This window comes from Mastacembelus armatus, chromosome 13, assembly GCF_900324485.2.
Source record: "Mastacembelus armatus chromosome 13, fMasArm1.2, whole genome shotgun sequence".
NCBI lineage: Eukaryota > Metazoa > Chordata > Actinopteri > Synbranchiformes > Mastacembelidae > Mastacembelus > Mastacembelus armatus.
In genome coordinates, this window is record NC_046645.1 from 22,414,715 (window position 1) to 22,439,396 (window position 24,682).

At 41.0% G+C, this 24,682-nt stretch overlaps 2 protein-coding genes across 4 annotated transcripts; one reads left to right on the forward strand and one right to left on the reverse strand.

Moving 5' to 3' along the window:
- Positions 1-386: 386 nt before the first annotated feature.
- Positions 387-2,885, forward strand: cxcr5 (chemokine (C-X-C motif) receptor 5). Its single transcript, XM_026329264.1, has 2 exons — positions 387-484; positions 1,565-2,885. The coding sequence occupies exons 1-2, from the start codon at positions 455-457 to the stop codon at positions 2,630-2,632; spliced, it is 1,098 nt and encodes a 365-aa protein (XP_026185049.1). The 5' UTR covers positions 387-454; the 3' UTR covers positions 2,633-2,885.
- Positions 2,886-3,164: 279 nt separating this feature from the next.
- Positions 3,165-24,581, reverse strand: bcl9l (bcl9 like). 3 transcript variants are annotated; one of them, XM_026329245.1, is made up of 10 exons: positions 24,253-24,581; positions 14,439-14,533; positions 11,859-11,932; positions 11,158-11,569; positions 8,883-9,005; positions 8,392-8,566; positions 8,121-8,205; positions 5,372-7,772; positions 4,984-5,238; positions 3,165-4,682 (listed from the first exon to the last, which is right to left on the reverse strand). In XM_026329245.1, the coding sequence occupies exons 4-10, from the start codon at positions 11,480-11,482 to the stop codon at positions 3,490-3,492; spliced, it is 4,557 nt and encodes a 1,518-aa protein (XP_026185030.1). In that variant the 5' UTR covers positions 11,483-11,569; positions 11,859-11,932; positions 14,439-14,533; positions 24,253-24,581; the 3' UTR covers positions 3,165-3,489. The 3 variants fall into 3 exon arrangements, with proteins under 3 accessions (XP_026185030.1, XP_026185021.1, XP_026185038.1); XM_026329236.1 differs by lacking the exon at positions 14,439-14,533; XM_026329253.2 differs by lacking the exons at positions 14,439-14,533; positions 24,253-24,581 and adding an exon at positions 23,608-23,637.
- Between the last annotated feature and the right edge of the window lie 101 nt (positions 24,582-24,682).

Below are 24,682 nucleotides of genomic sequence, written 5' to 3' on the forward strand. Positions count from 1 at the left end.
GGTTATGCTAAATTTTACATCCATAATGTTTATGTGATCAACACAAACCTGATGTCAGTGACAAACTAGATGAAGGTGGATGATGTATGTGGTAATTTCACACCAACACATTCTTATTGTTAGAGGGTAAGTGAAAGCTGTAATCAAATAAGATTTACAAGGGTGTGTGGCTTTTGGCAAAAACAACCAAACAAATCTGACTAGTTACATCAAACTACCTCCTGTTTGCCAAAAGCCGAAATATTCTGTGAGGTGCAGTTACTTATACATTGTTACTGTTCTTGTAGCATTACTCGGGAAGACCGGGTATAAAGCTGTTTTGTTTCTATCAAACACACCCCTAGTAAAGAAATCACCAAAGCAAAAACAGAAAAACCAGCAAAAAAAAGGAAGTACAAGCACATTTCTGTACAGCAGTGTGAGATATACATTAATCTGAACAAGATTTACCCAAATGGCTGTAACAAACCCGTTTGTTTTTGAGGTAAGACATAATTAACAATTGTTGTAATGTAGATGTAGATGACAGTCTGCTCTACATTTAATTTTAGATATTTAAATGTAGCATATGTGTATGTTCAAAGAGCGAGATCTAAAATGATAAAGGAATGAGTGTGGCGGAAGGGAACGGGTTTAATCTGTGAATATTATGCTCAAGTCTTTACTGAAATATTATTTAACTGCTAATGGTCTTATTCCAGTAGTTACAGTCTACTTTTTTAACAAACTAAAAATATTCAACATTTTCTGAGTGAGATTTTATGATGCACAACATCTAGCTGCTTTGTATGATTAAGATTCAAGTACATTTTTTTATTAGATATATAAAAATATAATTAGATAACTATAAAGTAGCTGGAATTGCTGAACTGTAAAAAATGCACCTAAACAGATGTGAGTTTGTTACTGCATCTTTCCTGTTGATTCATCCGTGAATTAACTGTAAGGCAGAAAACCTTATATATTTTTCATAAAAGAAGAGATGGGCAGTATAGTTCACTTTTACAGCCAAAGGCTTCAAATAGTTTGCAATTCATACATATTCACAATAATAGGTATACAATTACAAATCCATTTGTTCAATATTCAAATATTAAATCAGTATTCTTACATTTTCAACATATATGAATTTGCTGTTTTTTTAGCTTACTGCATGTTAACTGTTATGTTAACATATGTTATGTTAACATATGTTAACATAACATATGTTAACATATGTTATGTTAACATAACATATGTTAACTCAGTCAGGGGAATAAATTACCACTCCTTGACTCATATTCTGTCAAAAGTAGAATGTTTTGCCATATTTTTTCCAAAAGGGGAAGTGAAAATAAATCTGATGCATACAGTGTTTCCTGCTTAACAACCTGACTGAAAAAACTGCAGTGAAGAAAAAACATAATCAAGTTAGTCATTATGAAACTATTCAAATTTCTGTGAAAAAATATTACTAATTAATAGGACTACCATTAGATTTTAGCAAAAATCTAACCAACTGTATATTATTACACAACACACAACTGATTCTTGATGTGTGATGAAGTCCTTTTCTACTTTACAGCTGCCAACAGCTGAAAATACAACAGACTATGATTTGAACATCACATTTTTCACCAACTACATCTGTGATCCAGAGGAGATGGGCCTGCAGATGTTTGAAGCTGTCTTCCAGCCTGTGATTCTCAGCTTAATCTTTCTTCTGGGAGTGGCAGGGAATGGCCTGATGATAACAGTCCTCCTGAGACGCTGGCGCCTCCTGCGGATTACCGAGATCTATCTACTGCACCTTGCCCTGGCTGACCTCATGTTCCTCTGTACATTTCCCTTCCATGTGGTCGACGGTGTCATTGGTTGGTTGTTCGGAGAGTTTCTCTGCAAACTGTTGGGCCTGATGCAAAATCTTAACCTATGCTGTGGGAGTTTGCTTCTAGCTGGCATTGGGTTTGATCGGTATTTGGCTATTGTTCACGCTATTCCTAGTTTACAAAGCCGACGTCCAAGAACAGTGCACTTAACATGCATTTCACTCTGGGTGCTTTGTTTGGTTTTATCAATACCCAACACTGTATTTCTTACAGTGAAAAAGGATAACACAAACACATCTAGACTTTCGTGTTTCTATTATCATTATGGAATTCATGCAAACAACTGGGTGTTGACCAAGAGAGTCTTAGATCACGTGTGCTTTTTCCTACCACTGGCTGTTATGAGCTACTGCTACACAGCAGTGGTACTTACTCTATGCAGAAGTCATATATCTCAAACAAAGCAAGGAGCTATTCGACTGGCTTTACTTGTTACTCTTGTTTTTTGCTTCTGTTGGTTACCATATAATATCACATTACTAATACAAACTATGATAGACTTGCAGGTTATATCATATGAAGCATGTTACTCTTCTGCCTTACAGCAAGTAGCCTTTGAAGTCACGAAAAGCCTAGGCTTCTCACACTGTTGCCTGAACCCTTTCCTCTATGCCTTTGTTGGGGTGCGGTTTCGCAATGAACTAATACATTTACTTTGCCAGTTGGGCTGCAGTCGTATTTGCCTGCCTTTCATCAGATCTCAGGGTCACAGTCGATCATCCATTTCTGACGGTGCAACAACAACCAGCGCCATCTTCACCTAGTAAACGCATAGTAGGTCGGCTGTAACTGAGGAGCTTATGTTCTGTTTTGTAATATTTCACGTCATGATAAATTCCATCAGATACTCTGAAAATATAGTACCCATTGCTACTTTGATTGCATTTAAAAGATGTTTTATTTACCCAGTAAAGAAAAAGAAAATTTGTTGGCTGAAATATGTTTTGCCTGTATCTGCTTTGCTTGTATTTTAGCTACTGTTAACTCAATTCAATAAAGATTTCATATATTTTACAACAGCATGTCTCTGTTCAGTGTTATCAAACAATAACTGTCAACACAATAACCAAAACCACCTTAGAGATCAATATCATTCTATTTTTAGACTTCTAAAACAGTTATACAGGACAACTGCAAACAATCACAAATTGCATCTTATATACAGCAAGTGTAAATATACATACATATCGATCTCTCTCTCTAGAGAGAGAGATCGATATGTATGTATATATATATATATATATATACATAATTTTGGTAGTTGGACAAAATAAATCAATATTTAAAAAAAAAAAAAAAAAAAAAAAAAAATTAGGCACTCCTCTCCTCAGCCACTGTTTCCACAACAAATACACACATCTTTGAAATATACATATTTTACAATATTTTAGAAAATGGCTTCAGATTTCTTATTGAACTGTGTTACACTGCTTTTAAATATTCAATTTTTATTTAGCTGTAATCCAAAATGCGTAAATTATCACTTTTTTTTTTTTTTTTTTACATTTCCTCTTTTCAAACAGATGCAATAACAATAATGAAAAAAAATGGACACAATGGGAAGGTAACCAAAAAGACACATTTTTTGTGTTCGTTTTTTTTACAGTTAATGTGAGCTTGATTAGAATGGCATATTGGCCATACCTCCGGGGCCATAACCAATGGGACTGTCCAAAGACATTCCCCGCTGTCTGAAAGACTGGGCACCCATCATACCAGACTGTGGGTGGGGTGGGGCCACCATTGGACCCTGAGGGGACATTAGAGGACCCTGGGGGCCAAAGGGGTCCCCAGGAATTGACATACTTCGCTGCTTAGCCTGCATCATCATAATGTTTTGCTGTGCCATCAGATTGTGTGGGTGTTGCTGGGAGGACATCATGCCAGGATATGGACTCGAGGGATGGTGGAGAAGACTGTTGGCCATCATGGCTTGCTGCTGAAATTGCTGCTGGGGCATCATGCCTGTCCTTCCTATCATATGTCCAGGGGGGCACATGGGGCCCATGCCCCCACCAGAAACCATACCTCTACTGACCCCCTGAGGAATACCCATGCTTTGGCGTATTCCACCATGTGAGGGGTGAGGTGGCAGCTGCTGTTCAGCCATCATATTCTGTAGGTTTGCTAAGTGGGGGTTGGATGAAGGCCCGCTGTTGTGTGGAGGGCCGGAAGATGAGAGCTGTTTGAGAAGCTGCTGTGGAGTTGATTGCTGTGATGCAGTCCCCTGATGTGGATTCTGATGTGCTGGCTCACTCTTTGGGAAATACTGAAGAGTACTACTAGGCTTATCAGAAGGAATGATGCGGGATAGATCGAACTCAGGGATCCCTGTATGAGTGGGACGTATGACTTCACTTAGATCTGGGCCTTCCCCCATAGTCAGAGAAGTAAATGAGTCTGAGGGATGAGAAGTGCGTTGGTGAGGATGACCTTTGCTAAGCAGGTGCAACTGCTGGGGTGGCAGAATATCCTCATTAGACTGAGAGAAATTCTGTGACATTCCTCCAATAGGTGAGTGCATTGACCCATGAGATGACAGCTGCATGCGAGGAAAACCTGCCATTTGGTTTTGAGACAGGGGTGAAACATTGCAGGGCCCCATTCCGTCAGGTGTGCCTCCTCCCATCATGGCAGAATTCATGGCAGGCATGCCCATTTGGTTTGGGGAAGAAATCACAGGTCCTGAAGTGTCATGGGACAAGTGCTGCTGACCTTGGCTTACAATACCCATGGGGCTTTGTGGATCACTGTGTGGACCAATGGAGCCCTGGGAAACAAGTATCTGGGAGGTCTGCGAGTTTCCCATATTTCCTGGTGAAAAAGAAAGACCAGGGTGTGAAAAATCCCTGTAAAAATAGACTGCCCCTTTTTTTAAACCTATGAAAGATTAATTGGAGGTCCATTCATATTCACAAACAGCATTAATATGAGGGTTTAAGCTGAGTGAAGGTATGCAAAGCAACACAGATTGAATAATTAGCCCATCAGTCACAGATGGGATAATATTCTCAAATGGCACACTGATCCAGGATCATTACAATTTTTCTCTGCATCCTGCCAAACTCTATCATGCGTTTTCTGTCTACGTCACAGTGTATCCTTGTTTCCATACCTCCAATGCTGACACCAGAGAGAAGGGGTCGATCAGGTAGCATCTCATCATCAGATGTGGCAATTGTTTTGATTGCATCATGGTAGAGTGGAGTAGAACTGGGCATGGCATACTTGGACATCTGTGACATGATGAGAGATAGAGGATTCTGAGATGGAGGGGCATCAGGAGAGGAAGTGAATGGCATACTTGGATTCATAGAGCCAGGCTGGCTAATGGGAGTAGAGTTGGAACTCCTGGGGGGAAGCGATTGCCCTGCAAAGAACAAAAATCATTAATATCACAGCAATATGAGAAACACATTACTATTAGTTAATGAAAAGACATCAATGATGCCAATGCCAGGATCTCTGATGTATGTTTTGATTTTCTTGCATTCTGATTGTACCTGTCTCAGTAGAAGTACTTCCTCCATTGCCCACTACCTTCCCACTGGTTGGGCCACCTGGACTTGGAAGAGCGGTTTTAGGAGACGTCCACCCTGGAGAGCTCACAGCCATGGCTGGGGACTTAAGTCGTCCAGGAGAAGCAGACGGAGAATGCAAGCCAAGGCTGGAAGACCCTATTACCTGGGGCGACTTCATGGAAGAAGAGGAAGGGGTTCCAGCACCAGAAGCAGGTGGAAGCGGAGGGTGATGCCCTGCAGAAGAGATCTGTGAAGGTGACTTTAGTCCTGGAGCAGAAGGAGAGGGTAGAAGAGGTGATGGCTCTTGGTTGAGGGATGGTGATTTGAGCTGATGAGGTGGAGGCACTGAAGGAGAGGTCAGGGGGTTAACACTGATTGACAGGTCAGAGGGGTGCCGAGGACCAAGGTCTGCTTCCCTGAGGCCTCCAGTCATTGGCAAGTGACTAAGACGTGAAGTACCTCCCATTGGATTAGGAGCTTGCTGATCAGGCCCAAACATTTCAGGGCCAGGTTGTTGAAGATAGGGCCCTTCCACCTGTCCTACAGAGAAGGGACCTTGATTGAGAAACTGGTAAGGACCATCAGTTCCTGGGACCATTCCTTTATTTGCTCCTCTTCCATTCTGTGAAGCCCTGATTCGTGAAAGTTCTCCTGGGCCACACATCTCACCTAAAGGGCCACCTCCTACAGGACCTCCTCGGAGCTTTTGAGATAGTATCATCTGCTGTTGTTGAACATTCATCTGAGGGTTTATGTTCATTGCAAGGTTGCTCCCCAAAGGAGAATCCACCAAGTCTCTCATCTGAGAACCTCCTCCCGGAGAGCACATAATCTCCCGTGATGCAGGAAAGTCCATAGGATCACCTCGAGAGGAGGGTGGACCCCGGGCCATTCCCAGACTGGGAAAGTCTGGTCCTCCAGAAGTATCGATAATTCTTGACGCAAAGCTGCCCTGTTGCTGCTGTTTAGGTAATCTGTCAAGTTCAAGCCTAGGAAGCCCCTGCATCTGGCGTTTCTCCATCATACGAAACATTTCTTCACGTGTTAACAGATGCTCTGGCTCGCCTTGGATGTGCTGAGGAGGTCCACCACGGTAGCAACCATGAAAAGGACCTCCCCCACCTATGTTGTTGGGCATATCATCTAGCCAGATCATCCCTGGTCTAGTGGGCCTTTGAGGCCCTAAACCTTCCATTGATAAAACTCCCCCTGGACTAGCAGGAAACCCCCCTCCGCCAGGTGGCCCTCTGTGCATCTGTCCCAGGAACCTTGGGCCCCGGGGTCCCTCTTGGTGCATATCTATCATTCGGGCATTTCCACCCATTCCTCCTCCCATCATATTGCCAGGACCCCACTGCTGGTCTCCAGGCTTGCTATGGTAGGGAGGAGGGGGTCCTCTCATCATCATGGAACCTCCATGCATGCCCATCTCAGTCATCATTCTAAAGTGCTGGGAATGTGTGGGGGGTTGCATTTCCTGTTGTCGTCTCTTCTCTTGGTAGTACTCTTCTTGAAGTTTTCTCCATGCCATTTGCTCTGGAGTTAGCCCTTCTGGTCCAAGTAAAGGACCCATGTCAACCCCTGGTGAAGACAGCTGGTGATGGGGGTGTTGTGGATGGTTATGGTGAGAATCCATTTGAGGGCTGTCAAGGGGAGGCCCACCAAGGGACTGTGTTTGAGACATGATAGACTGGAGGGGTTCCTCATATTTTTTCATCTCTGCCATCGGAGCCAAGGCTGAAGATAATATATTACCACTACTGCAACTTCCAGAATTATTTGTACCACTGCTACTGTCCTCAAGAATACCACATCTATCAGTATTGTTATTATTTAGGTTAGAGGAGTTACTAGTAGCATTGCTATTGGAGCCTCCTGTGTCTCCAGCGCCTCCACTTGCTCCACTGCGGAGAAGCAGTCTCTCTATGTCTCTCAGTGTTTGCAAAGAGCGCTCCCTGTGTTCCAGCTGCTCTTTGGAAAGTCCATCTGTATTCCCTGGGCCACCCCTCTGGCCTGTATCACTCTGTAGATGTGCAGGTAGAACAGAGGCACTCTCCGAAGGAGAAACAGGATGAGGCATGCTCCCTGCACCCTCTCTATCCCCAGTTCCTGTGACCGGGACTACAGGTGTGGCCGTGGTCCCTCCTTCTGACCTATGGGCAACAATGCTATTATTGCTGGAGGCTCCACCTGATCTGGTCTGAGAGGATTCATTGTCGGAGTGTCCTGATGATGATGGTGTCCCTACAGGATGCAATGGGCCTCCAACTCCTGCAGATGCAGGCCGTGGAGTTCCACTTTGGGATTTAGGGGTGCCTGTTAATGGAGAGGTGCTGGAGTTTACCTTGTCGGAAAGGTTAGGAAGCTTCAGAGAGGGGTGGCCCTGTGGCAAACAAAAAGAGAAAAAGAAATAGGTTCAGGCTATTAAAATGCTATTACTCCTGCATACTTTATATATAATATACTATCTGTATGTATGGCATACTGTCTATACTATACAGTCTATTCATTTGCCAAAATAATACATTGTGTACAAATATTCACAGCAGCAACAACAGCTAATGGAAACAGGAACAAAGTCAGAGACCAAAATAGCTGTAACAGATGAACCTACCCACATACTTTGCACCTGTGGTCTTTACTATTGGAAAACACTTTTCTGTTCTGTTCCTGTGGCTTAACACAAACTTTACATGATATTTAATTTGTCACTGAGCTGTGAATGTCTGACCTGTTCCAACTTGGTGCGTGGAACATTTTGCTGGTGAAACAGAAGAATGGAATCAGTCTGTCCTTTCATTACTGCCTCTGCAGCACTGTCAAACAAAGTAATGATACAAAATAGATGATGAGTGCAGTCTCTCAAGTACTGAAGTGAACAATTTGATTTCATTTCTTAAAAATAAATCAGATCATGTTTGTTGAAAACATAAAAGAAAACAGACATCTCTATTTCTGATATGAATAACAACCTGCATGTCTGGTCTGTAAATAGTTCTCACCTGTTTGCTAGCCTGGTTGTGAAAACATATACCACTTGCTGTGAAGGTTGAGGTGGCTCTGCTTTTAGTCCTGGTCCCACTCCACTTCCCATTACAAGACCACCAGTTTCAGACATAGGTGCTGTAGACAGGCGATCAGAGAGCCCCTGGATACTACCTGCCAGGCCACGGTCCCCTGAGAAAAATCAGCAGCACACTTGTTTAATATGTGATGGTCTATAATGGCAACACCATCCTTTTGGTTACTGATGAACACTAGATGGAGCTAGAACACAGCAACAGTATGGTAGTATGGCATTCTTCACTGGTATCTTCTTCATTTAAATGTGTTTGCATAACTGAAAACACTAATGGATATGTTATGGCTTTAACTTGTTGATTTTAGAGAAAATAAAATGAGATTTCACAGTAGTAAGCAGCCACAATGACATGCATTCAGACGAAAGCAGAGAGCAACGTGTTTCCTCCTCTGTAGAGGTGGACAGACTCACGGTGGGTCGTAGTGTGTGGTTTGTCTTCATCTTCCTCTGTGTCAGGTCCAGAGCACCATTCATCTCCACTATATGGCTGTTTCTTTTCCAGAACACAACGCCGCTTACTGCGCAAACCACCCTCTAGAGAATAATATACACAATGTGTTAAAGGGTATTACCAACATTACATTTATCATTTACTACTAATGATCTAAACTCACCACTGTATTTAACAGAGCAAAAAGTTAATGTACTACTATCTGTTCTAAAGCAGTTTGCGTTACCAGCTGGAAGTTATAGGTTTCCAACTCACAGCTATTTGACGAATGTCACCCATCACGTTAAATCTGAACAAAATTCCAAATGCCAGAATCATAACCAAATGGTCTTTGTTGAAAGTCATGTCATGAAAAATTACAGATAATGTTAACCCGAACTGCATTATGCCTATATGCATGTATGAAACCCAGGTGCTTAAAAGTTCACATTTGAGTCATCTGTAGACTTACTCATGCTGTTGTGATCAGAAATTATGCTAAATTTATCTACATATTCACTCTGGCACTGTTATGGAAAAAGGTGGCTTAAAAGAGCAGTAACGTACTTTCAAATATGCTTTTCTGACAAAAAGTGGAACAACAAATTTGCTGAACAAATTTGAACTGCACAAAGCTGAACTGCAAATCTTTTTTTTTATATCAACTAAAATATTTTAGTTATTTAAAAACTACACACCTGAATTATCAAAAACACTAACAGGTACAAATTAAATGCAGCAGTATTACTCATCCTTGTAATGGTTTTCTTTTCACAACAACATGCCAGACATGCTACTCACACCTGCAGATGCAGTGTTTTGAGAAGCATGAGAAGCAATAATAATATTGTGGGTGCATAAGTTGCAGTGAACCAGTGGGTGGAAACAGCAGCAAGCAGTTTTAACACTTCTACAAGGTAACCTGCAATAGAAGAGGTGGAATCCACTTCTGACAGCAAATACAATGGTGCATTTAACCTCTAAATGGGGACAATAAAGTTAGGTACCTGATTAATGTCATATATATGGAGCCGCTCTATTAACAAATCAGTGAAAATTTGTAAGGTTAATTATGAAACATGTTAGTGGCAGGTATCATCCAATAAACACATGAGCTTGGCTAGCCACAGATTTAAAAGGCTGAATGAGCAGTACAGAGGGAAAGAGGTTGGCAGTGACAATACAGAGAAAAGGACAGCAGGGGGAGGACTGCTACCTCGAATACACAGGCAGTATGAAAAGGCTGACCTCTTGTTTTCTGTCAGTGTTTTTGTTAACACCAGCTACTTGTTTATCTGCTTACCAAGAAATTGTTAGCAACCGAACCACATCTGCTACCCTGATCAGACTATATGTCAGCAGCTCGACAGGTTTCCCTGTTTGGAGGCAGAACGTCCTGAAGTAAGGAGGAGGGAGGTTTGCCTTTTATTTGAATGCACTTTTGTTTTTTCCACATACAGAAATTAGATCGCTGGGAACGGACCGAAAAAGAGAGAGACAGAAGGACTGTGCGTGTGTAGAGGGGGGCGGTCAAATGGAGGCAGCAGAGTTTTCCCTTCAAATGATCCACCCTATCATTTCATTCTCTCCCTCTTTCAGCCTATGTTGCTCTTTGTGTGGAACCACACCTCTCACTCTGAGTGTGTCAAGGTGTTTGTGTGTGTATTTAAAAGGAGTCCTGTGAACACAGATCATTTTCACAAAATCCCATTAATATCATCGCCAGTCAAACGCTCACATGAACACAAACACTTAAATAAGCAACAGCAAACAAATGCAAATCAAACACTTTGCAATGAACCACATGAAAACAAGACACAAAAAAGGAACTTTATGCCTTTCCGCCCACTCATCTTCTCTTTTTCTTTAATAATAAACTCTCTAGGCTTACACTAAGTTTTCACAAGCTCATGACCTGTTGCTCCCTCTGTACACTACACAAAACCCAGATGCTTTTTCTTCTGAGACGTGTCATTGCAGCACAGGCATGGCACAAACGATCAAAAGCCAGGGGGAAATTCTGACTCTTCACTGAAAGGTCAAGGCATTTCAGTGAGAGAGAAAATAAGTTCTTCTGTCCTCTCAGTCCTTACATTCACTTCCTGCTGTGGAGGAGGAGAATGCACGTAATCTGGTATTTCGGGTAAAGATTTGTCTGATAAAAGGTAAAGGAAGTGAACTTCTGCATACTTTGAACAGAAACACATTGTACGTTCTAGATACCGACACAGTTTTCTCTGTGCATGCATGCCTTACCTCCTTTGGCATCTGTCTCCATGGCTGGAGGAATGGCATTTCTTGATTCACCAGAGTCAATGGAGATACTTCGTTCCCGCTTTGATTTGGTTTTCAGCATACCTCCGATGCTGCTCAATGATTGGCTGACAGCCTTCAGCCCAGGGTTGCTGGGGGAAATCTGATTGCTTTTGACTCCATGGCTCCCGGCACCAATGCCCTTTGAACCCAGATGACCAGCAGCTCCCTGCTGCTGCTGAGCCTGCTGGTTAACACTTGGTATTTGGGATCGGCTGTCACTGGTGACCTGCTTGCCATGATTGGCCAGTTTATTGTCTTGGTGCATTTGACTGACTGATGATTAAGGTGGAGGTCTTGTCTGGGGAAAACTGTGCCTGTTTTTCAGTGGCATTCACATTGCTTCCAGTTGACACTGATGAAGACAAGAAAGATCATGATCATCATTTCAAACTCCTTTCTCTACTGGCCCTAAAGATGAAAGTGTCTACAAGGCTCTAAATTTGACATACAAATTAGTGATTTAAAAAAATGAAGTAATCAGAAAATTGACACTGGACAGAGTTTAAAGATATGTAAAGGTTTATTTAGCTTATGTTCCAATAAAATAAATCTTACATAAAGCCTGTACTGTGTAGACGACTCACAACACCCTGGTGTCCAGGTTAGGTATTTAATAGCAAATTTTTCACCTGTTCACTCACCTCATCTCACCCAGATGTTCAACTGACACACTGTCATGCTGCTCTCCAGGACACTTCACTGACCACACATGGACCTGGGGGACAGCAAGAGAGTAACACTATGAGTGGAGCCTACCAACATTCACAGTCTATGCCATCTCTCACTGTGTGTGGGTCAACATCAACTTTATGAGCAAAGATAGAAAAGAGAGAAGCCAAAAGACTGAAAGAAGAACAAGGCCAGAGCCAAAGTGAGGTAACTATCCCTTTAAGGGAACAAGAGCAAACACAGAGTTCGAGATGAGGGGAGGGACCTGCAGCTCAGAAGTTGCTCAGCAGTGTTTTAGGTCCCTCCTCATACCAAACACTTTGCAAACCACAAAAACTTTACCACACATTCCACAAGACTGTCTATAGCAATACCTGTATCTTTCTCCCTCACTCAGAGATTCATTCTCTAAGTTTCACAATTTGAGTTTAAGCACAAGCAGTCAAAAATCATTACATACTTATTACAGTTTTTGGTTTAGGCTTCACACACGACCAAAACTCCAGGGTTTATTAGTGCCTACATTTGCTGTGGTGCTTTTTAGGGTGACCTGAGTGCACAGGTGACAGCCCCCAACTAAGGATTCAAGCTCAAATTGAAGAATGAAGTAAACCACCCAGTGTGATTTTTCATTCTCAGTTCAAGTCCATAGCTGCAAGATGACGCCCTCTTGACATCACCACCTGCCTGTGTCCATAACCTCAAGCTTGTGATTTTAACCTTTGCAACTGGGGTGTGCCTCCCTGTGTCAGAGGTTTTGCGTGCAGTCAACAAACCAGCTGTACCCAAGTTTTCTTGCTGTCTATTTCACAAAAGCTGCGTGCGCACAGAGCATTAAACTTCAGTATCTGCAGGTCTCAACAAGACCCTTCCACACCTGTTGCTGCTGAACAATAGCTGGTCAAAACAGTCATCACAGCCTGTGCAAAAACACCTATCCCAGATATGTGGCTGACATAATGCAGATCTCATGTAAACATTTCCTCTTGTTTCCATTTTTGGCTGATGACACAATCCCACTGCTGCACATGGCAGAGTCGGTCAGGTCAGCTGTACCACTCACTCACCTTGACAGGTAATGGTAAACACCAATGTTATAATTAGTCATTAACTAACACTGGCTCAAGTCAGCACAGAGAGGTGCCTTGTTCACTGGCTGAGGATCACTTATTAACTCAAACAGGGACAGTCAGACGTTGGTCCTGTTGACAAAGAGTGAGTCACTTGCTTTGTGCAACACAAAGAAGGCAGAATAATCATGTGGTGAGATGCTGACCTTCAAGTAGACAGTTATGAAAAGACAGGCCTATCTAAAGTGGATACCAGTGTTGTCGATATCAAGGACACTCTCGATCATTTCTGTTGCAGCCGATATGATCAACAAAGGAACCAAATCACAAAGAAGTCATGTGCAGTCCAGCTTTGACTGTAAAAAAACTTTGCAGAAGATACAAGTGATTGAAAGGTGTGCTGTCTCACTTGAATATTTTGTAAACCTGGAGTTAGGCCTCAAATTATCTCTACTCCTTACCTTAGAACATAGTGACTTTAGAGACTTTAGGGTTTTGATTGGTTTTTAGATTTTATTAAGTGGGTAAACACCAAGGTATGAAAATGATTTTATTCAAACCAATCTGCCCTTAATGAATATTATGTAATAAATAATAAATGTCATTCGCTGACCTTCTGGAGTCGTGGCTATACAAAATGCTGCCATGACTAACAGTTTTTGGTTTGCACATTAATGTTTAACTGAATTCATATGCAGTCATAGGTCTCAAACAAAGCCAGTTTCCCCTGTCCCAGAAAAGAAATTATTTTTCTACAGTGCGGTTTACAGCCTAGAAAAAGCTTTATTTTGAAGAATCTCGATGTTATTACATTGAAGCAGAGAACTGCTTCATTGCATTACAGACAGGAGTCACAATAATAAACCTTAATAAGGGAATTACGTTTTAAGTTTAAGTTTAAACAATGTTTTATTTTAGATTAGAGAAGTAACATGGAAGGTTTGGCTTTAGGATTCCAAAAATAATAAAAATTGAGTGCAAACTATTACCTGGAGGAGAAAAAGTATTTTGAGCATACAGGTTATTAATTTGAAGCTCATTAATACTAAAATTACACACCCTGATTATACACAGTTAATCTACAATCTATTTGTCATGCAGCATCTTAAAATAACTGGTTGCACTAGTGATGTGAGAGTTGTGGTAAAGAGTGTGAATACTTGTATTTTGTGTTGTACATGTATAGTTAATGTAGATGAATTTGTGACAATTTGTTTTCACTTTTACATTAAAACAAAAAATAATAACTAATAATATTAGTTATAGGTACTGTGCTGTATACTGGACAAACACACTCTGATTGCAATGTAGTGCCGTCAGCTCTTAGAAAAGAAAAGAAAAAAAAAAAAAAAAAGGAGCCACCCAAACACACACCTGCGGTACCAAGACTAAACATGACCTCAACAAGACATTTAACAACAGCTAATCATGAGAAAAGATTAATTATGGTGACATTTGAATGATGAATTAAATCAAACCAACCTGGGTGCTGTGCAATTAATTTGCAATAAAATCAAGGTTGTAAAATTAAAGTCTGTGTCCCTTAAGGGAAGTGCTCTCCTGCTTCATTCCCCCTGCTGAGAAAACACATCAAAAATAAACCCTGTTAATCATTTCTCACACTGCTAAAAGCTTAAAAAACAACCACAGCTGTAGTAGGGTGACATTTGACACTTGGATTAACTCAAATGTACTTACACTGCTCAGTAAATAACACTAACCTGTATGATCACAGTAGCTAGGTAGCATACAATAATGTGTCACTGCCAAATTACAATAACTGACTAAAACACAAGCAGAAAACAGCCCTGTATTGTAGTTGATAAATTTAATAGTAACCAATAAGTCACACATAAACCAATGCAGGTCTCGTTATGAAAGTACACACGTTATTACAGCAGCAAAATATTGGCCATCACGTTTTTAGGATGTAGGTCATAGATGCTGAGCATGTTTTAAAAGGGATTTGTCCAATTATTTGTAGATGCAGGAAAAACATACTGTATGTTACAACATAGAGATCCACTGCCTGGCTACTCTGCTACAATGCTGCTGTGTGAAAGGTTACTCTTAAGTGGCATCATGTTGTGTTTAAGAAGAGATCTGGCCCTGTCACAAAGAGCGATCTGGATATTTTTGCTGAAAGTTCTCTCCATTCAAATATCTTGGATTACTAGCTGAAAATAAAGTCATGCTTACTTGGTTAAACTAGCTTTCGACTAGGAACAAGCTTTCTGACTTAAATTTTATGTTACTACTGTTATAACATTCATGTCCACAGCAGTGTGAGTTGTGCACGAGGTATACAACGCAGAGCTGCCAGCTAAATTCGCACCCAGTCTCACACCACTAGTGAAACATTTTTCAGGACGACAAACAAGACATAGTCAATTCTACACAAACATATCCAACTGAGGCAGGGAAGATAATCACTGTTTGCTAGAATCAACTGGCATGAAACAGGCTGGTTCCCTTTGTTTACAACAAAAAAGATGTGATCTTATGCTAGGCAATGCAAAGTGTGTACGGTTAATTCAGACATGGATGCGACACAAAATTTCTTCATGATAATTTATTATTGCCAATGTTCAAGATCTGCACACTATTTGCAAGTTACTATACCAGGGTTTCTCTGTTGGCCAGGTCTCAATGACTGAAAAAATCTGGAGTTTCTGCTGTTAAAGCCAATATCACCAGGACACATGTTCATGCACAGGTAAGCTGTTTTCCCAATCACCAAATGGGCTAGGGCAGAAAATGCTTTCCATTTCCCTTTTCTCACTTGACATTTTCACAAGTTGCTTGGGAAACAAATTCAATTTAACAGTTGGATCTTCTCCAGATGTATCCAATCACTGCCCCAAACAAATTAGAGAAATAATTCAATGGAGTTTTAAAATCCATAGCACATGGTCTTTGATGATTAGATGATGATAAGTAAATCTGCACATAAAGCAGGCCAACACACACGAACACACACCCCAACATTCCTCTAACATTGATGGAAACAGACCCAACTGTTCTCAATTTGGCCTGGAGACTTGATGAGTGATATAACTGATTTTGCCAATTTGTATTTTCGTCAAAATGTGGAATATATTGATGTTTCGCTGGTGTTTTCATCTGAGCATCCAGTATTCTTAGAGAAGCTCATGGGTAATATTTAATTCCCAGGTTTCCACAAGAATCTCAAGACAATGGTGCAACAATCACAATCCAGGTCTGTGTATGTGTTTGGTGGTAAGAGCCTGGGCTCATATTTAGTCCCAGTGGGTCACACAGTTCTCTGTATTTTTAGAGTGAGCTGGTATTAATAGACCCAGAGAGCCCTGGGAAGTCAGGGCCAGTAGTGAGAACAAAATATGCAGCCAAGTCCAAAACACAGATGCCACAGCATTGCTCTTGTAGATCAGCACCAGTAAACACTGAGGCCAAAGTGTTTAACAGTACTGATGAATGAATAATGTGCATGACGCAGGAGAGCACACAGTTATACAGAGATCCACAGTTGAGGCTTTTATTTTTTTTTTTTTTTTTAAGACATCAGCCGGTTAACAAACCACATTTGCACATGGCGCCAGTGGAAATGTAATGCCCAAGAGAAGAAAAATGAGTTGAATGTGGCTGGACATTCTGTGCTCCAATTTATGACAAGGCCAAGGTTAACACAACATGTATGACTGTTACAAAAATAAATCGCCTGTGAAGGGCTAATCTAGTTAAAACGTGTCCTTGCAGGGTCTTATTCATTTTTTATTAATTATAGCAGAGACCTAACGCCACTACACACAACCACATCAGGTTTCCTGTAGAGTTGAAGTTCAGGATGTGTGATGATTTGTCTGACGGTTACTGGATGTTAAACTGTGTATTTGCTTTAAGTCTAAAGCCTCAAATTGGAGGTTATCAGGTGAAACATGACACACACCTGAACATAAGAATGACAATAACACTGCTGGGCGAGCTGCAGGAATATTATGGTGATTTCTCTATAAAGCTGGTAGACAAATGACTGATATAATAATCAGCACTGTCAGATGACTGTAATAATGTTTTCTACATTACATTTTCAACGCCATCAAAATATTTTCAGGTGCAAATTCGCACATTCAAGCTCTCTGAGTCAGGTTTGTCACCGTGCTTTTTTTATCTCCACTGCAAATAAGTTTCACCATGCAAGACATAGTTTCTAATTAAGAATATCACTACATTCAAAATATTTGCATAATTCATCTGAATGTTTAGCTGCCATCCTCCAGAATGCATGTAAATACTGCATTTTCCAATGTCATTAAAAGAAAAAAGTAGCGAAGTTGTTGATGAAACTATTTGCTTTTTAAGTGATGACAAAGTCCCTAATTCTGAGTCATGTTTTCAAGAGGAATCCACTCAGGACCGTTTTAAACCTAATCACTTCCTGAAAACCTATTTTGCTGTTAAATGTTGTCTTTAAGGAGTCAGCCTGAAAAGAAAAACAAAAAGGTTGTATTTGCTGTACACAGTAAAAACACTTTCACAAACCACAACAAATGAACTACAGATTTTGATGTTTTGGTATTAAAACTTTTTTAAGCTGTGCTACAGATTTTGTTACCAAACATTTAATCCCTCTTGCTCAGTGCTGCCTCCTAAAAAAAAAAAATCTAATTAACAGCTTTATTGCAACCTGCTCAAATGAAGAACACAAAACACCTCTGACAGGTTTTTGCTCGCCTGCTCTTATGTTACACTCTGTGTAATGTGGGCTATGTGGTTGGTGTAATGAGTCTCTTCATGTCCACACACAAAGCTTACCAAAGAGCCAAAATGATCACCCGTATCACCACTGACCACTTTCCACTGAGTTAGACCCAACCAAACCCACTACCACTTGCTTGAAGAAGCAAGTGGTAGTGGGTTTGGTTGGGATGCACTGTGATAACGTTCAGTGTAACAAAATGAACAAGGAAAGTTATGACTGCTATCATTCCTCTGTCTCGCTAACAAAAAAATGTGTTTTTAGTAACTAGTAGTACTGCTGGTACATTAATTCTCCAAATGCTAGAGTTTAACAGAATGAAACCTGCAGACCCTGGTTATATGTGATTATGCAGAAAATAAAGAAAAGTTAAAACTAGTCCTTGTTGATACAAGTAAAACTGAGAAAAGGACCCTCATAGTGAACAACAGCAGCATATAAAAAAGCAGAAACTAGCCTTTTTGATTGAAACAAGAAGAAATACTAAATTGAAGCAAAAAGAATGGTTCTGTCAGTCACCGTTCTGTTGTAGCTGCTGTACTGATCTGCAAGCCATGCAGCTTAAAAATAATAAAATAAAATACCAGGCTTTGAACTCTCTGATGAATTAAGTTTTAGATCCTGCATGCTTCTGTTGAAATCAAAACCAGTGTTTAAAAAGAATATTTCCCTCATTGGTCTATTAAAAATGTAAGCAGTGAAATGTCAACTAATTGGAAAGCACCATGTCTGATAATATGGCAAATGATTTCATATTATGAACTGAAAACTGCTGCTCTCTCTCTCTCTGAGAAATGATTTGGTGTTAATGCAGCCATTGTGAATATTTTCTGCACAGAGGCAGTAGATTTAAAACTCATAACTTTTAAGTGCAGAGAAGACTATATTTGTATGCTGTCAGAGGCCGTAGACAAGAAAAGGACACAACTAGTACTTGTTCAAAAGTCCTGCAGGAGTAAAAAAATAAAACGTATACTGCGTTTTTGGCATTTTTGGTCCAAGCACTCAAGTGGGCCTGCTAAGAGTGTAACAGGCAGGGAAGCCCTACTTCATGGATTATACACCACATTCAACCCAGCAGCCACATCTATTCTTTGCACATTATAAAGTAGTCCTTGCCAGAACATTTTTTATTTTTCCCTCCCTCCTTCCTTCACATGCTTGCTCTCATCTCCCAACATGCAGTTTGTTTTTCTGCAGCCTGGTGTTGTGGGAATGTATTAGTCCACAAGCATAGCGAGAGGTTACTGCAGGTCAGCGTTCATTTGAACAAACATCAAAAAATGAGAAGGTATGCAGTTTTCCCAAAGATGTATAATATTTAACCTTTGACACAAAAAGGTACCTTTAATAACAAATCCACAGCCTCTGTTTACACATCTACATAACTTCTCTGCACTCCCAGTTCTCTCTGTTCATAGCACTTGTTGGGGGTAAAGTGCAACGCTTTGGACAGTACACAGGTGACAGCCAAAAAAAATCTGCGCACTTGGGGGGTGGTGACAGGTTGCTTTGGCAACAAAACATGACACAGGGCTGAGTAAATACAGGCTAAGCAGTAGGCAGTGTGCAGAGAGAAGGCCCTGCAACAGAGCAAAGGCCACAGAAAAATGGAAACAGGCATTTGTGAAGATTTCAATGCATCTCTCTCTTTTGATCACTGAACGGTGACAACAAAGAAGATGACCTGAGATGCGACTTTCTTTTTACACAAAGAAAAAAAACATAATGAATCATACAGCCTCTGATTTATAAGTGCTATAAACAGGGTTTAGAATGACATGTTCTGGGGTGGGGAAATTTTACTAAAGGCATGAAAATGTGGGAAATTTACAAAGGATTTTTTGTATACTCTAGAAAAACAGGCTGGAAATTACGTTGTACCTAGTTCAGGGTTGTGCCTCAGCTCGGAGACACACTGGGCTCATTTTGTGCAGAGGGTCAAGGATTGTATCCTCTACAATACATTCCAGGAAAAGCAAACTACAACAAGAAAAACTGCAGGCTCAGAACAGACAAAAGGCAGGCATTAGAGCAAAATGGCAAGTTGGTAAAAAGGCCTGAAGGGCAGAAGTCAGTCACTGTCAAGCTGAACACACACCACCCAGTCTACTCAGAGAGAATGACGACCCCGTCCAAACAGATCCAGTCCTGGGGTTTCTCATAGGTCAAAGATCAACATTATTCAACGTGAGCGTAAGAATGCACTCTACACGTGTCAAACAACATGGAGGATGTTAACAATCCTTCTATTAGATTGGGTGAAGTAAACAAATAAACAGTGTCTTAGGCCTCAAAATAACATGACCTTAGTAAACTGAAATAACTGAACCTAGCATCAGCCAAACGGTGGGATAGAAGGACCACAATAAAAGTCACAACTGACATAATTAGATTTAGCTGCTCACAATGAAAAACGAGTGGTGGAGGCTTGAGAGGTAGAATGGTGAGCGCCCTATAATGCAAGGTGAGTGAAAGTTGGGATGAAGACGAGATGAAAGAAAGCCAAAATAAAAATGTACTGGATTAAACAAGTGAAGTGGTGATTACTGGAATAGAAATAAGCAAGGTGGGAAATTACCTCTAGATCATCAGTGTTTATACATGGTTGTCCTCTGCTGCTGCTAATTTACAACATCAACTCCAGCCTACACTTCGTAACATAATTGAGCTCAATTTAAAAGTGTCTAACAACATATTTGTTAAAATACTGAGTGTGAGTTGCAGACTTCATAACTGCAGAACCACTGCAAACATGACTGCAAAAGCATTAGACAAGCCACACTGAGCTCCATAAGAGTCTGACAAAGATAAAATGCTATTGCACATTCTCACAGCCAGCTGTAGACGTCAAACAACTATCTACTAAGTTCTGCATCGACATGCCAGGAACTAATGTGGCAATTTTCCGCACTCAATGCATAAATTAGAAATGCTGTTTAGTGATTCACCAACAAGTCTGCTCCCACAGTTCTTTGAATGCTGACAGGCAGAGTATTTAAAGTAAAACACAAATTATTCAAAACCAAACCCACCCCCAGAAAGCTCCCTAACATGTTTATCAAGAATGTATGACTCTCTTAGTTACCAGCATGTGAATGATTGTATGTATGGCATGGTGCACCCCTCAAAACACAAATTAATACAAATTCAATGGCCTCTAACAGACGTTCAAAATATTTTAAAATGTACCCAGACATTTGATTTCTGCTATAGCCAATTGTTTTAGCCCTAGAGTATACACTGCACCATTATTAAATACTTAAACAACTTTTACCACTTTAGTTTCAGGATGTGAAGTATGTGCAATGAAAGCATGATCTAAAAATAAAGTGGTGATAATTCAACTGAACAGTCGAAGTGGTGATCTATCAGGGGTCACCAATCATGGTCCTCGAGGCCCGCTGTCCAACTTGTTTTCCAAATATCCCTGCCCACCATGCTGCTGATTACCTGGATCAGGTGTGTTCAGCCAATCAGAAACCGGAAGAGTAGAGATAGTTGGAAAACCAGCAGGACAGTGGTCCTTGAGGACCAGGATTGGTGACTCCTGATCTAGATGTATAGTCAATTATTCAAGAAAATCATTGTTTGATTAATCAAAAACAAAAATGATCATTGGGTGCAGTCCATGTATAAAGCACATATGCAATGTGATGTACTATTAACAGCATGAGATTGACTACATTCCCAACCAGCTATGTTGGTGATCATAAAATATGTAATGATAACACTCAACCGCTGAATTTTTCTCCTAATCCTAATCCTCGAATTTCCAATTGTTGTAGAGCGCTGTCATTGTTTCCAATAGTGTGTTATCATGCGTGTTTGTGATTGTTGTCATTGTCTGTTTTGTATTCACTTGCTGCCTATCTTGACCAGGACTCCCTGGCAGAAGAGATATTGTATCTCAGTGGGACCTTTTTGTTTAAATAAAAGTTACATAAAATAAAATAAAATCTGTGTGTATGAAGGTGTGTACCTGAGAGTTGAATCCTGTAGTTGGTTCACATTTCATTCTCACTTCTAGCAAGCTGCACCACAGTTTGCTTGGAAAGGGACCAACACCTGCATGCTCACGAAGTCTCAGTGTGATTATTTGGTACTCACCAGAGTTCGAACGGTACCGCTCTCACCTGAGCGAACAGCCTGAACACACTGCTCTGATTATGCCTGGTGTGACAAAATACATTAATGATACTTAAAGGCTTGAGCGCCAGTAAGCAGCAGTGTGGACAGAGTAGTTTTGTCCACAAATACTGTATGCAAAAATATGCAAAAGCATGCCAGAATACAAAGGTCCATAAAGCGCTTTCTATTTTGAGATCAAACCGAGGCCTTGTTTTTTTTACACCAGGCCTATAGAGTCCATGTCTCAGTATTTTCTGTCATGTGGAAACGTTCTCAATATCACATTATTCTTTCATAGCTCAGCTAAGCAGTGCTCCCTGTAACTCACCCCAAAGTTCTCAGATCACCTAACCAGATAAGAAACACTATGTCAGCAGCTCACCAAATCTGTCTCTGCTTGCACTGGAGCAGTCTGTATGAACATGCACTGGCTGAAACATGCTTATTCATTCAGATCAGCCCTGGACAAGACAAAAGAGGCAGGAAACAGACTTCTCATTTACACCTCGAACATGTCAATCAACAAATGCATGCTTCCAGTATGCAAAGATGTAGAATTAGAAATACATTAGCCATCTTGTTACAGGAAGCCTGTATGATCATCATCTGCTCTGTGAATAATTTTTTATCAAGCCAAATGTATAGAAATGCCCACCATTATTAAAAGAGCCATGTGGTTCCCCAAACACTTAGCTATATATATATACACATATATTTGATCCATTACACCATGACACACTGAATTAATTGCCTGGCATCATTATCCCCTACAACCCAATTTACAGCTGCCCTAAAGACAAAACCACATACAAAGAGAAAGGCACAAAATTAAAGCAAGACTGCTCTTAAAAAACAAACAACAACAAAAAAAAGTCAGAAAAGGTCAGAAAAAGTGGTCTGAACTAAGAAATATTTTACTTCCAGTGGAAAGCAACACACAGTGTACTGTAGCCCTGAAAGACAATTCGGATCAAGTTGCAAACTCTGTTAGGTGCTATATATAGCTCACCAGGATATTGTAGATACACACAGAGCATGGAGGAGCCTGTGCACACACACGGAAAGGCTGTGCACTAAAAAAGAAAGGCTGTAGTATCTCTTCCTGTGAACAGGTTCAAGTGCAGCATTATCTCAGCACATTCAACAGGCTGAACCAGCAGGGCCATAGACTGTCGTATGTTTACTGAACCGAATCCCCAACACACACAGATCATTTAGTTCCGTGAAAGCAGCAAAACCACCGTGTAAAAATACGCTATCACACGGAAAAAAAATCTGCATTCAAATTTTTACTTAGAAGAACAAAAGTATTCGCAGCCAAACATACTTGAAGCACCAAAAGTAAAACTATGCAATGTCAATATCAGATTCATGTATGTGAGATTATCAGATGATATTTATTGGTGTATTATTATGCTCATCACTTTAATGCTGCAGCTGATTTAAAGTGCAGCTAATGTCAATTACCTTATAAACTTAGAGTTTGAAGTACTTTACATATGGCTGGGTTAATAAATATGAAATCATGTTTTCTCTTTCCACTGTATTTAGTTGATCATCTGATTGTAATAATAACTAGGCTAGAAAAAAACAATCCTCGAGTAAGTGCAGTGCTGGAGCAGATGTATGTAATCACCCTGCACCAGTGCATTTACACTGCATGTGACAGATAAAACTTCACGTTAAAAACATGGAGTTCAATTCTAGCAGTGGTACCGACATATTCATTTTGACTCTGCACTGTGTCGCTACGAATCACAGCAGAAAATCAAACCAACCAACCAAATAAAATATTTCCAAGTAACACAGTGATTTTCTGGCCAGAGTAAGGGTCCAAGGTCAGGCAGCGCCGAGGATTCAGGTCTGGTGGGTCCCCCCTCCCAATGCCCACGCTGAGTCTGTGCTGAAGTGACAGGTTTCGCAGCCTGTCGACTTATCCACACGGTTTTTTTTTTAGCTGCTTAGCACAAAAACCATTCAGATGCTGCTCTGGCTCAGGGTGTCACATTAGCTAGCTGACAAGCTAATATGAGTCATTTACACATGTGGATTGAGACGCCCTTATCGGCACACCGGGGTGGTTAAATCGTAAAGTTGTGCAAGCACCACACTGCTGTTCGGTGAATTTAAGGACACATGCCCCTGATGTGAACCCCAGTGGAGACTTGCTGCGCCAGCCAGGTCTAGGGGCTAAGTTAGCATGCTAATTCATGTCTCCCTGGCTGTAAGCTGACGTTGCCGTAGCTCACATCTGCAAGCGAACCAGTGCTAGCTAGCGGGATTTGAACTTTGTTATTGGCTCGCTAGCGACCCGAAGACTTCCATAAAAACAAGAGAAAGTTAGTCCGCACATAAAGACGGCGGCGCATGCCGACAGCTAGCATGCTTCGGCGGTGACACTGTTTTTGAAATGCCGTGTACTCTCACCGCATTTTTGCCTGGTGTCTGAGATCAGAAGAGGCCGATGTCAGGACTGACGGCCAGTCGACATTCCCCGGAGTAGCCGCCGCCGCCGCCGCCGCCGCTTGCACTGCTTGCTCCGCTTGCCGTACCACTGCGCAACACGGTCCCGATCCTGACGTGTGATAATAAGGGATCTGGTGCAGTTTGACGGAGGTTCAGGTGGTGACAAATAACACGGCGTGTTTAGGTTGAAGTTTGGGTGGAAATCAGAGGACGCGCCACCTTGCAGCGGTTCATGACTCCCACTATTCAAGATGTAGAAGGGCAGGACGATGCGTTTCTAAGCGAGTCCATATCACTCCCAGACAATAATTAGTGTGACCACACGGGCATCCGTATGTCACTGTACTGATATGTCATACTGGACTTTGTTAATGCTCTCACACTCTCAGTA

Bases quoted from the DNA above. Each gene is read 5' to 3' on its own strand.
- cxcr5 (XM_026329264.1), top strand. From the start codon at position 455: ATGGCTGTAACAAACCCGTTTGTTTTTGAG. The intron at 485-1,564 runs GTAAGACATAAT...TCTACTTTACAG, and splicing joins CAAACCCGTTTGTTTTTGAG to CTGCCAACAGCTGAAAATAC.
- bcl9l (XM_026329236.1), bottom strand. From the start codon at position 11,482: ATGCACCAAGACAATAAACTGGCCAATCATGGCAAGCAGGTCACCAGT. The intron at 8,206-8,391 runs GTGAGAACTATT...TTTGTTTGACAG, and splicing joins ACAACCAGGCTAGCAAACAG to TGCTGCAGAGGCAGTAATGA. The intron at 5,239-5,371 runs GTACAATCAGAA...TGTTCTTTGCAG, and splicing joins AAGTACTTCTACTGAGACAG to GGCAATCGCTTCCCCCCAGG.